Source organism: Pan paniscus, chromosome 19, assembly GCF_029289425.2.
Source record: "Pan paniscus chromosome 19, NHGRI_mPanPan1-v2.0_pri, whole genome shotgun sequence".
Lineage (NCBI taxonomy): Eukaryota > Metazoa > Chordata > Mammalia > Primates > Hominidae > Pan > Pan paniscus.
In genome coordinates this window covers 75,889,246-75,902,478 of record NC_073268.2, presented here as the reverse complement: position 1 = coordinate 75,902,478, position 13,233 = coordinate 75,889,246, and the positions used below count along the sequence as shown (strand labels likewise).

General features: G+C 38.6%; 1 protein-coding gene across 1 annotated transcript in view; it reads right to left on the bottom strand.

Annotated features, from left to right (window-relative positions):
- VMP1 (vacuole membrane protein 1) overlaps positions 1-13,233 on the bottom strand; it is a 133,878-nt gene that overhangs the window by 100,890 nt on the left and 19,755 nt on the right. Inside the window, exons 2-5 of the mRNA XM_034942599.3 lie at positions 8,886-8,987; positions 4,932-5,067; positions 3,490-3,580; positions 2,084-2,194 (exon numbers count right to left, since the gene is read on the bottom strand). Of these exons, the coding sequence (XP_034798490.1) occupies positions 2,084-2,194; positions 3,490-3,580; positions 4,932-5,067; positions 8,886-8,961 (414 nt within the window). The 5' untranslated portion in view covers positions 8,962-8,987. The remainder of the gene's footprint in view (positions 1-2,083; positions 2,195-3,489; positions 3,581-4,931; positions 5,068-8,885; positions 8,988-13,233) is intronic.

Below are 13,233 nucleotides of genomic sequence, written 5' to 3'. Positions count from 1 at the left end.
AGATGTAGAGATGTGTTGCCCAGGCTGGACTTGAACTCCTAGGCTCAAGTGATCAGCCCGCCTTGGCTTCTCAAAATGCTGGAATTACAGGCATGAGCCATAATTTCAATCTCTTTGGACATTCAGCAGAATCTGCTATCTGGGTTGCTTTTCAGAGGCTTCCAAATTAATTAAATGCTACAAATGAGTTTCTTAATCTGGTTTTCCCAAGGAATATGAGGACAGGTCTAGACACGAACAGAAAAGTATCCTGTAACCTGTAATTCCTTCTTTTCCTCTCTCCCTCAACCTCTACTAGTGAATGTAGTGTTATTCTACTACGAATGCAGTTATTAGAAAAACAGTGATATGAGTTAATTCCCTAGGATTTATGTCCCTGTTTGAGTTAAATCACCAAGCAAACATGAACATAATTCTAAAGTTCCAAGTTTTAAACTCCCATAAACTTGGAGAAATGATATATTATAGATTAATTCCCAAAGCATTCGTCAGATCATTAATTCAGTACCCTTCTGAGCCAAGCAGACAATCATTCCTTAATACTTATCCTAGCTGCTTCAGAGATGAATTCATTATAGCACAGAGATTGCAAGTGCTTGTAGTGATGAATTTTATTCAGCAATGGGTACTGCTTGATAATCTTTCACCTGTTTTTCCCCAATGAAGATCAAACTGCTTTCAAATATGGAAGTGTTTTCAATTTATTATCTAGGGACAGGAACAGCAAGAACAAGCAAGGCACATGGGGCACAAAATTTAATGAGGCACTTATTCATCCATTCTGTATCTGCATGACCCTGAGAGTGCCTATCTATATTTTGTGCCCTCAGTATCTAACTCAACCTCTCCCTAGTTCTAGCTCTGACATTATTCCAGTATATTTGTGAATGTTCAAAGGAAAATTGATCTTCATTCTCTCTTATTTCTTTTTCTTTTTCTTTTTTTTTTTTTTTGAGACGGAGTCTTGCTCTGTCGCCCAGGCTGGAGTGCAGTGGCGTGATCTCGGCTCACTGCAAGCTCCACCTCCCAGGTTCACATTATTCTCCTGCCTCAGCCTCCCGAGTAGCTGGGACTACAGGCGCCTGCCACTAAGCCCGGCTGATTTTTTTTGTATATTTAGTAGAGACGGGGTTTCACCATGTTAGCCAGGATGGTCTCGATCTCCTGACCTTGTGATCCGCCTGCCTCGGCCTCCCAAAGTGCTGGGATTACAGGTGTGAGCCACTGCGCCTGGCCATTCTCTCTTATTTCCACTAGTAAAAGAATATTTTTCAGAAGGGGCACTTTTTTTTTTTTTTTTTTTTTTTGAGACAGAGTCTTGCTCTGTCGCCCAGGCTGGAGTGCAGTGGCGCCATCTCCACTCACTGCAAGCTCCGCCTCCCGGGTTCAGGCCATTCTCCTGCCTCAGCATCCTGAGTATGTGGGACTACAGGCACCTGCCACCACGTCCGGCTAATTTTTTGTATTTTTAGTAGAGACAGGGTTTCACCATGTTAGCCAGGATGGTCTCGATCTCCAGACCTCATGATCTGCCCGCCTTGGCCTCCCGAAGTGCTGGGATTACAGGCGTGAGCCACCGCGCCCAGCCCAGAAGGGGCACTTTTTATACTTTGGTTCAAAGGACTCAAGAAAGCATTTAGTTCTACATGTTAATACTCCATCAATTACATTCAATAAGAATACCAAAATAAATATCCAAGTAGGTAAATGATGTTAGAGGATGTAAGGGAAGACATTTCTCACATGGAATTTTGTATATTTAAATGGACTTCATTTATTAAAATAACAATTGCTTAAGCAATTAAATCTAGAAGGAAAAGAAAAACCTTCCACACTAAACTAATTTAAATAAACAACCTTATTTGCTTAACTGGGGTTTTCTCTTTGCTTTTTAAATACTAACCCTAAAGGAAAAACAAAACAGAACTCTAAGTCAAACTTAAAGCACTGATTGGAGGATCAGAATGCTTACAAAACACAAAGGTAATTAAAACAAATCTTAGAATTTTTACTTCTGACATAAAAGCACCAATAAAAAGATAGGAAATATCATTTTTGCTTATTAAAATAAAATTATTCTTACCAGATAAAGCAGAAAGGTGTGCAGCCCTGTTCCAAGCCCAACAGAAGACAAAATTCCTAAGCCTATCCAGTAGGCATACAAAAGAAACTGTTTCTCTATACGTTGCACATACTGAAAAAAAGGGATGAGGTGAAAACCGTGAATTCTCTATACAGAAATGCGGTATTTATAAACCATCATCAAAATTAAATAAACCAACTAAAGTAAGTTTCAAATAGGAAAAAACTAATAAGATTAAAAACCCATTGAAGAGGCCTAATTTCTTTAATATACAATGGCAAAGATGACAAAAAAATTAATCTAACTGGAATAAAGGTCTTATTTCTAAACCTTTAATAAAAGCGTTGTTTCTAAACTTTTAAAGTCCTACTATTTACAGGACACAGGAAAAAGCAAATTATGAATAAGATAATTTTGAGGATAATTTTAAATATATTTAAAATAAATGCATTTAGAACTGTAAAAACTTCTCTGTGATTAGCAGTAAACCGTTTTAAAATACCATTCTAAAGTCATTTCAGTGATTGGCAGTAAACTGTTTTAAAATACCATTCTAGAGTCATTTCTGTGATTGGCAGTAAACTGCTTTAAAATACCATTCTAGAACCATTTCCTGTTAAAATACATTAATGTTTTGCTATTTTAACAAAAGAGGTTAACAAAGCATCCTATTTTCCCATCAGTAATGTTGTACATGTAGACTACAGGCAAATGAACCTGTCTTTTTATACAAATAAAATGTAATCATCAACCTTGGATGAGAGGCCTACCTATTTGGATGGGTCACAAAAGTATGTTAGAGAAAATAAGAAAACTTTGGCAGTGATTAATGGATTCATGCTGCTGTGACGGAAAACCTTCAGGAAAGTTACATTTAAATCTTTGATTACAGGCAGAGTGGCCTGTAATCCCAGCATTTTTGGAGGCCAAGGCAGCCAGATCACCTGAGGTCAGGAGTTTGAGACCAGCCTGGCCAACATGGCAAAACCCCATCTCTACAAAAATACAAAAAAAATTAGCTGGGTGTGGTGGCAGGTGCCTGTAATCCCAGCTACTTGGGAGGCTACGGCAGGAGAATTGCTTGAACCCAGGAGGCAGAGGTTGCAGTGAGCTCAGATCACACCACTGCGCTCCAACCTGGGTGACAGAGCGAGACTCTGTCTTTAAAAAAAAAAATCTTTGAAGGTAAAAGGAATCACATACACCACATATAAATCCTCAGCAGCCATAAAACATCACAAGAATATTTTTAGTGTATGCCTTTAAAAGTAAAACATTTGAGATACTAGTTATGAGATAATGTTGAGGGTAGAAATTCTATAAAACCCACATTCATCCCATTTGAAACTGAGATTAGAGAATTAGAGAATGTGCAAGACTAGAAACAGAATTGCTCGACCTCTCACCTGTTGATGCACTCCTTCAACATAATACGTAGCTATAAGCACAGCAAGCAGCAGTAAAAAAGACACCACAATGCTTTGACGATGCCATAATCTTAAAAACAAATAAAAAAAATAAATATCTCACAGTCTCACTTTCAGCATTCACCATTCTCAGAACAATTTCTTGCTGAAACAGTTAGGTTACCTAGCTCAGCTGGGCTGAGCTCTTTTCCTTACACATCATGGCCTCTTGGAGTAACAGAAGGGGGTCAAGGGAAGATACATAGGCAGAGAACCCAAGTTCTTATCATAACCCCCACTGTAGCCTTTTCCTTACCCAAAGCCTGATCTTATTAAACCTCAACTTATAATATGGAGAAGCATTATAGTATAATAGAAAGAGCACTGGCCTTCAAGTCAGAGGACCTGGGTCAGAGACCCTTCATGTTGCACTTTCAGCCAGACACTTAACCAACCTGATTCTGTTTCTTGTTTTTATAATCTTTATTTACTTATTTTTATTTTTTTTTGAGATGGAGTCTTACTCTGTTGCTGGAGTGCAGTGGTGCGACCTCAGCTCACTGCAAGCTCCACCTCCCGGGTTCAAGCTATTCTCCTGCCTCAGCCTCCCAAGTTGCTAGGACTATAGGTGTGTGCCACCACGCCCGGCTAATTTTTGTATTTTTAGTAGAGATGGGGTTTCACCATGTTGGCCAGGGTGGTCTCGAATTCCTGACCTCAGGTGATCCACCCGCCTCAGCCTCCCAAAGTGCTGGGATTATAGGCATGAGCCACCATGCCTGGCCTAAAATGTTTATAATGATATACTTGTTTTACCTTCTTTATGGAGTTGCCCTAAGGATCAAAATCAGCTGAAAATGTTACAAAATACTTTATAAACTCTTAGTACAATAAAAATGTTAAGATAATAGTACAGAGAATAACTTGGAAGGGCATGCCAGAAGATAAGGCATGTAAAAGTTCAACTTGTTCTTTATGGTACTCGAAACAGGGCTTACAAGTACTAAATTTAAAGACAACACATTTCCATGGCAGAGTTCTTTTTCATTGGCTCAAACTATCAGTAAAACTGCCACATATGCTGAACCTTGCCCTGCTAAAGAATCAGTGTATCTAAATTACACAGACCTGATTTCTCCCAACGGTAAAATCAGGAGAGAAAATAAAAATCGTATTTTTCAGTGTTCTCCACTGCAGATTCAACATGAAAAAACAGGGGACAACTGTGATAATCCAGTAAGCAAACAGCAAATAGCAATGTCTTTCCCTAATCTATTTTTCTTCAACCTAAAGAAAGGAGAATAAATATGTTCCTATGGTAATATTCTAAAGGTAATTAATCCATTTTGATGGAGTAGAGGGCAGAAAGTAAGAGATTACTGAGGATTTTTTAAATGAGTAAATGAGGTGTATGTAAAAGGTAGTGGGAGAAGACTCTTTACTTTGAGGTCCATTCCTTCAAGATTACAAGGATTTCCAGAGAAAAATACTGCAAGGTAATGAGCGGCTGTCTCCACAGGACAATATTCTGCCTTTCTTCCCGCTCCCTCCTCTTCTTTTCATTCACTGAAGAGGGGTCTGAAAAACAATAGTGCAGAGATTAAAACAGAATTTCTAACATTTATGCTTATTCTCTTCAATCACTTTAGATGAAAAGAGTTTTATCTCCCAAATAACAACTAATAGCAAGTCCTAGAGTCTTGTGAAAAATGGCAACTAGTAGTACCTATAATCTCAGCACTTTGGGAGGCTGAGGAGGGCAGATCACTTGAGGTCAGTAGTTCAAGACCAGCCTGGCCAACATGGTGGAACTCCGTCTCTACTAATAATACAAAAATTAGCTGGGCATGGTGGTACACGCCTGTAATCCCAGCTACTCGGGAGGCTGAAGCACAAGAATCCCTTGAACCTGGGAGGCAGAGGTTGCAGTGAACTGAGATGGTGCCACTGAAGACCAGCCTGGATAACAGAATGAAAGAGACTCTGTCTCAAAAAAAAAAAAAAAAAAAAGAAAGGCAACCAGTCCAAACTCAGCATAGAAAGGAGATGAATGACAGTAGTTCCCCCTTATCTACAGTTTCAGTAACACATGGTCAACTATGGTCTGAAAATAATAAATGGAAAATTCTGAAAATAAGCAATTCATAAGTTTTATTGTTTTAAATTTATTTTTATTTTTTTAAGAGACAGGGTCTCCATTCTGTTGCCCAGGCTGGAATGCAGTGGCATAATCACAGCTCACTTTAAACTCCAACTCCTGGGGTCAAGTGATCCTCCCACCTCAGCCTCCCAAGCAGCTAGGACTACAGGTGTGTACCACCGCACCCAACTAATATTTTTGGTTTTTGTGGAGACACAGTCTCACTACGTTGCCTGGGCTCATCTGAAACTCCTGACCTCAACTGATCTGCTCGCCTTGGCCTCCCAAAGTGCTGGAATTACAGGTGTGAGCTACTGCAGCCAAGCCCCTAAGTTTTATATTGTATGCTGTTCTGAGTAGTATAATAAAATCTTGCCAGTCCTGCTCCATCCAGCCTAAGACCTGATTCATCCCTTTGTTTAGTACATCCGCGTTGTATATGTTACCCCATTACTATATACAGAACAACACAGTGTTTTTTCCTATATCCACTAGGGGTCATGGAATGTATCCCTCATGGATAAGGGGGCTACTATATTATAGTTGCCATTTCTTAATCAGTGTTACCTAGAGAACAACTGAGGCAAAACCAACTCCCTGCCTTGATAAACATCAGAACCTTTTGTAGAGGATGTCCTAAAGAAATGGTACTGAAAATTCCAGCAGTTGAATTTGGGATAGAGCTATAGATTTTGGGAAAATTACTGAAATAAGTCTAAATTGGTCCACCTTCTATGAAGGGCATTCTATCAACCTAGGATCATATTACAGAACAAAGTGGTTTAGATCACAAAAATGGTGAGGCAAACTAGTTGGTTCCAATCCTGGCTCTGCCTTCTATTAGTCACATGATCTTGGGCAAGTTAGTTAATACTTTTGTGTCTCAGTTTTCTCTTCTGTAAAATGGGGATCACAATAGTACATACTTTTCAGGGTCATTGTAAGGATTAAATGAGCTCATATATGTAAAGTTCTCAGAAGAGTTTAACACTTAGTAAGTGCCCAATTAAGTTTAGCTATTAATTGTCACCATCTATTGAAATTACAAAATGCTTTTGTTTTTGTTTTTTTTTGAGACAGGGTCTCATTCTGTTGCCCAGGCTGGGGTGCAGTGGTAGCATGATTTTGGCTCACTGCAACCTCCACCTCCCTGGTTAAAGCGGTTCTCCTGCCTGAGCTTCCCGAGTAGCTGGGATCACAGGCATCTGCCACCACGCCCGGCTAGTTTTTTTTTGTATTTTTAGTAGATATGAGGTTTCATCATGTTGGCCAGGCTGGTTTCAAACTCCTGACCTCAAGTGATCCACGCACCTCGGCCTCCCAAAGTGCTGGGATTACAGATGTGAGCCACCACGCCCAGCACAAAATGCATATACACTGTAAACCGCTAATTCCATTTCTAGGAATGATTAGGTATAAGGTGAAATGACTTGCACAACTTTATTGACCACAGCATTATTTGTACTAGCAAAAAATAATCAATAACTTATATATTACCATTAGAGGACAGAAGAGTGATTAAAGTACAGCACACTCGTACAATGGAAAGAAAAACTAAGCAGCCATAATAAAGAATATTTTTTTTTTTGGGGGGACAGGGTCTTGCTCTGTCACCCAGGCTGGAGTGCAGTGGTGTGATCGCAGCTCACTGCAGCCTTGTGGGCTAAATCGATACTCTCACCTCAGTCTTTCCAGTAGCTAGCTAGAACTTGAGTAGCTAGCTAGAACTACAGGCGCATACGATCACATCCAGCAAATTTTTAAAATCTTTTGCAGAGATGAGGTTTCCCTGTGTTGTCCTGGCTGGTCTCAAACTCCTGGGCTCAAGAGATCCTTCCGCCTTGGCCTCCCAAAGTGTTGGGATTACAGGCGTGAATCACCACACCCAGCCTAAGAATCAGTTTTTCATGTACAGTTATAGCATAATCTCTAAAATATTAAAAAATACCTGGTACAAAAGAGTAAGTTTGACATGCTAATGTTAATTTTAAATTCCAATGGGGTGAGCAGAAGAGGAAGAATATACAAATGTATGTGCTCTCTAAAAGGAAAGAAAAAAATAGCACACAAAAGCTCCTAATGGGAAGACACTATGATGTATGCAATGCCTATCTCTGAATCCTGAAACTCTTGGTGAAATTGCCAAGTTTACTGACAACCAAAGTAACCCAAAAGTCAGATCAGTGCTGCAAAATGTCCTCTGCAAGGCAATATGGTGATTAAAACAAACAAATGAGGCCGGGCGCGGTGGCTCATACCTGTAATCCCAGCACTTTGGGAGGCCAAGGTGGGTGGATCACCCGAGGTCAGGAGTTCAAGACCACCCTGGCCAACATGGTGAAACCCCATCTCTACTAAAAATACAAAAATTGGCTGGGCGTGGTGGCGCATGCCTTTAATTCCAGCTACTCGGGAGGCTGAGGCAGAATTGCTTGAACCTGGGAGGCGGAGGTTGCAGTGAGCCAAGATCGCACCATTGCACTCCAGCCTGGTGACAGAGTGAGATTCCATCTCAAAAAGCAAACAAACAAACAAACAAATGAAAACTACTATTTCAGATTCCTTGCACTTCCTCTAAAAGTAGAGAATTGCTGTGAAAATATTACCACACTAGAGTATTATTTGCCATGTGTTTGAGATGTCAAACAATTCAAAAGCTAAAAAAAAAGTATGATTACAACAAAAGAAAAACTTTTTTTTCATTTTCCTTTAAATGCATGAAGGAAAGTTTCTACTTAAATCATCCATATTAATAAAAGTCATCATTTTCAGGGTAACTGTATAAACAGGAGTCAAATACACTGAAATTTACCACAAATTCCAATTTGGTTAAAATAGGAGTTTATTCATCTCAAACGATAATTTTAAAATAAATTTTTAAATAATATTCACATTCTAACTTTTTTGATAACTGTATATTTAAGAACAGTGTAGTAAGTTTATAATCTACTTCTAGAATTACAAAATAGCACAATAAAATTGAGCACTGAGCAAAGCCAAATAAACACTGACCATACTATAAGATTAACAAGTAATAATCTTGTACTTGGAACACTGTTTATGTGATTGTGACCAGGCTCCTTCTGCCATCACTGTGAAATATCACCTTACAGGCCCTGACTGACCCATAATTTAATTTACTAAGAAGATAATATAAGATTAAAAATAAAAGAAGTAATATATCTCTATTTTATTCCAATGAAAAGTATATCATTTAAACCCATAGCACTCCTCCCTGCAAACCATCAAAATTTACCTGTGAAATTTCCATTATGATGTTCCTTGTTCATTGCTACACGTCTCTGGTCACAATTTTTTCCATTCTCTGCCATTTCATAGATCAGTAACTCTTGAGGAGCTAATACAGCAAAATAAAATCCAGCAATACATTACAAACTTCTGCTGTGTAGCTGTGACTGAATAAAACTGAATACAGGAATAACATCACAGTAATAACCCACATGATATATATGATGTGTTTACACTTTTTTTCTTTTATAACCAAAATTTGAACAATTTAGTTATTCTATTGAACAATTTATATAGATATTCTAATACAAATAGTAAAAATATAAAAGCCATATAGTTGTAAACCTTTTCCTAGTAGTTATTTCAGGGATCTTCCAGATTGAAATTTGGAGGTAATCTGTCCACAGAAGGAGGATATCAAGCACTAGTACCTCCAAATGTTAACACACTATAAAGTCTAACATTCTTCTAATTTACAATTAAATATCATACTACTATGTACTCAAAATTAATCTTATCATTTTTACCTTTTTACAGTTTTCTTTCATATTCCCTTTAACATTATTATATAAAAATAGAATATACTACAGAAGATGCTGCAACTGTTGATACATAAATCTAAGATCTTAGACCAGTTTTATTTAGGAAACAATTCTACTGAATAAAATGATATGGGCAAAAAAAAAACCAAACTTGAAATGTTTAAGATAGTTAAATGTACTTTATTTATAACATGCTTCATACTACAGGTATCAGTGCTTTTACTTTAATGTAATACAACATATAAAAACCAGATTGCCTGTGATTGTATCATTCTTCAGGTGTTAGTAAAGCAAAACTTTCTACTCAAAAAGCACATCACTTCAATAAAAGGCTAAAATGCTGAGTCCTTAATACAATATTAAAACTTGCCCAGACACTTATAAAAAGACAACTGGGGCCGGGTGCAGTGGCTCATGCCTATAATCCCAGCACTTTGGGAGACCAAGGCAGGATGATCACTTGAGGTCAGGAGTTTGAGCCCAGCCTGGACTACACAGTGAGATCCCATCTCTACATAAGATAAATAAATTAGCCAGGAGTGATGACCCATGCCTGTAGTTCTAGTTGCTCAGGAGGCTGAGGTGGGAGGATTGCTTGGGCTCAGGAGTGAAAGGCTACATTGAGGTATGATTGTACCACTGCATTACAGCCTGGGCAAAAGGGAGACCCTGCTTCAAAAAAAAAAAAAAAAAAGAAGGTGAAAATAAATACAACCCACAGGAGAAAGTATTTACAAATCACATATATTTCATAAGAAGCGTGTATCGGGCCTGCAAACTCTTACAACCCAGTAATAAAAAGCAAATAATCCAATTAATAAACGGATAGAGGAGCTGCACAGATATTTCTCCAAAGATACACAAATTGCTAATAAGCACATAAAAAGATGTCTAACATCTTTAGCCATCAAGGAAATGCAAATTAAACCACAATGAGATACAATCTCATACCTGTTAGGATGGTTATAGTAAAAGACAGATAATAGACCAGGCGTGGTGGCTCACGCCTGTAATCCCAGCACTTTGGGAGGCCAAGGCAGGCAGATAGTGAGGTCAGGAGTTCAAGACTAGCCTGCCCAACATGGTGAAACCCCGTCTCTACTAAAAATACAAAAATTAGCCTGGCGTGGTGGTGGGTGGCTGTAATCCCGGCTACTCGGGAGGCTGAGGCAGGAGAATCGCTTGGACCCCCGAGGCGGAGGTTGCAGTGAGCCAAGATCGTGCCATTGCACTCCAGCCTGGGTGACAGGAACAAGACTCTGTCTCAAAAAAAAAAAAAAAAAGAAACAAAAAAAAAGATAATAATAACAAGTGTTAGTGAGGATGTGGAGAAATCGGAACTGCTGGTGGGAATGCAAAAGAGTTCAGCTGCTTTGGAAAACAATCTGTCAGTTCCTCAAAAATACAGTTACCATATGACTCAGCAATTCAGGAATGTTCATAGTGACACTGTTAACAGACCAAAGGTTTTTTTTTTTTTTTTTTTTTTTTGAGATGGAGTCTCTGTCGCTCAGGCTGGAGTGCAGTGGCATGATCTTGGCTCACTGCAACCTCTGCCTCCCGAGTTCAAGTGGTTCTCCTGCCTCAGCCTCCCAGGTAACTGGGATTACAGGTGCCCGCCACCATGCCTGGCTAATTTTTGTATTTTTAGTAGAGACGGGGTTTCACCATGTTGGTTAGGCTGGTCTTGAACTTCTGACCTTGTGATCTGCCTGCCTCGGCCTCACAAAGTGCTGGGATTACAGGCGTGAGCCACCGCGCCCAGCCTATAACCCAAATGTCTTATCAACTGATGAATGGATATAGGAAATATGGTATATGGTATACCCAAACAATGAAATATTAGCCATAAAAAGAAATAAAGTAGTAATACATACTACTGCATCAATGGAGTCTGAAAATATGCTAAGTGAAAGAAGTCAGTCACAAAAGACTACTTGTTATGATTCCCATTTATATGAAATTTCCAGAATATGCATATCCATGATAACAGAAAGTGGATTAGCAGATGAGCTGGAGAAAAATGGGGAGTAGCTGCCAATGAGTTGTGAGTTTTTTTCTGGGGTGATGATAATGTTCTAAAATTGTTTTGATAGTTGCATAGATGTGAATATACCGTTTAAATGGGTGAATTATATGATATGTGAATTATGTTTCAATAAAGCTGTTTAAGAATAGTCACCAGCAGGAACTATCCAAACTTCCAAATATTCATAGGAAATATATGTTATGAATACATATGAATAATATATTCATAGAAAAATAATGGTATACTGTTCTACAAATCTCATTTATTCATTCATTCATTTAGTTATGTTGCCCAGGCTGGTCTCGAACTCCTGGCCTGAAGCGATCCTCCTGCCCCAGCTTCCCAAAGTGGTGGGATTCCAGGCATGAGCCACTACCCACGCGTCTCTATATTTAATAGAAGACCCAAGAGTATTAGGAGTATTCTCATGGCCAAGTGGCTCAAATTTTTATATTTTATGAGCGGATTCAGTGACAATTTAGAATTCAAAGTCAGATATATGAGTTAGGGGGTTATATTATTAAGAAAGAAAATTCATGAAGTCACTTGATAAGATGCTTGTATAAGGTTTGTTTACCTATTCACTCAACAAATACTAACTGAACACTTTGTATGTGCCAAGAGTCATGCTAGATTTATATTTAGCTGATCAGAATATGATATGGTCATGGGTCCAATCTTTCTGTAGTTTGATAGCTGGTGCTAATTTATTCCTTGACTAAACTCTAACTATTGTAACTATTTTCAAAATTTATGCCTCATAAAGGAAAACAAGTGAAAGGCTATAAAAATCACTAGAAAAAAAAGCACATATTCATCACTGTAATATTCTCCTTTTTAAGATACAATCCATTTGTGTATACCTTTGTTTTGTTGTCTTCAATGCTGAATAAGCAAATAAACACATCAAGAAATAAAATATAGGTTTCTATTAGTATAGATAGCCTTAAGTAGACAATCATAAGATTTAAAATCTGAAAAATCTGGATTTGATCCCAGATTTGCCACTGATTAGTTGTGTGATCTTAAGCAAAGTTTCATTTTCTTTAGTCCTTCATTGTTTGGATTCACAAAATGAGGACAATAATTGCCACTTCCAAATGATTGATGTGTAGATGAAATAATCTATGTATGCATGTGTATGTTTGTTGATACGCATGCATGTGTGACTATAAATACCAATACATCAAAAGAGTAGGAGGTAATAAACATACAAAATGCCTAAACTATAAAAAACAACTTCACAGCACATGCCTCATTGTTATTGTATCAGTGATGCCAGTGTTGTTCATTCAGCTCTCATTTTAAAAGTTCTGGGGTCTCCAATGGGCACTGAGGATACAAATATTAATAGGATAAGGAGGTCCCTGTCCTCAAGAGGATCACAGTCTGGTAAAGAAGCCAAATGAACACAAGAAATCAATTATAACAGAATGGGATGAAATAGGCATTTTAATAAAATTAGATGAAAAGACAATGTTTTAGTCAGGTCTTAAGAGTCTAACAGGGCCAGGCATGATGGCTCACGCCTGTAATCCCAGCATTTTCGAAGGCTGAGGCGGGCAGATCACGAGGTCAGGAGATCGAGACCATCCTGGCTGACACGGTGAAAGCCTGTCTCTACTAAAAATACGAAAAAATAGCCGGGCATGGTGGCGGGCGCCTGTAGTCCCAACTACTCTGGAGGCTGAGGCAGGAGAATGGCATGAACCCAGGAGGCAGAGCTTGTGGTGAGCGGAGATCGCGCCACTGCACTCCAGCATGGGCGACAGAGCAAGACTCCG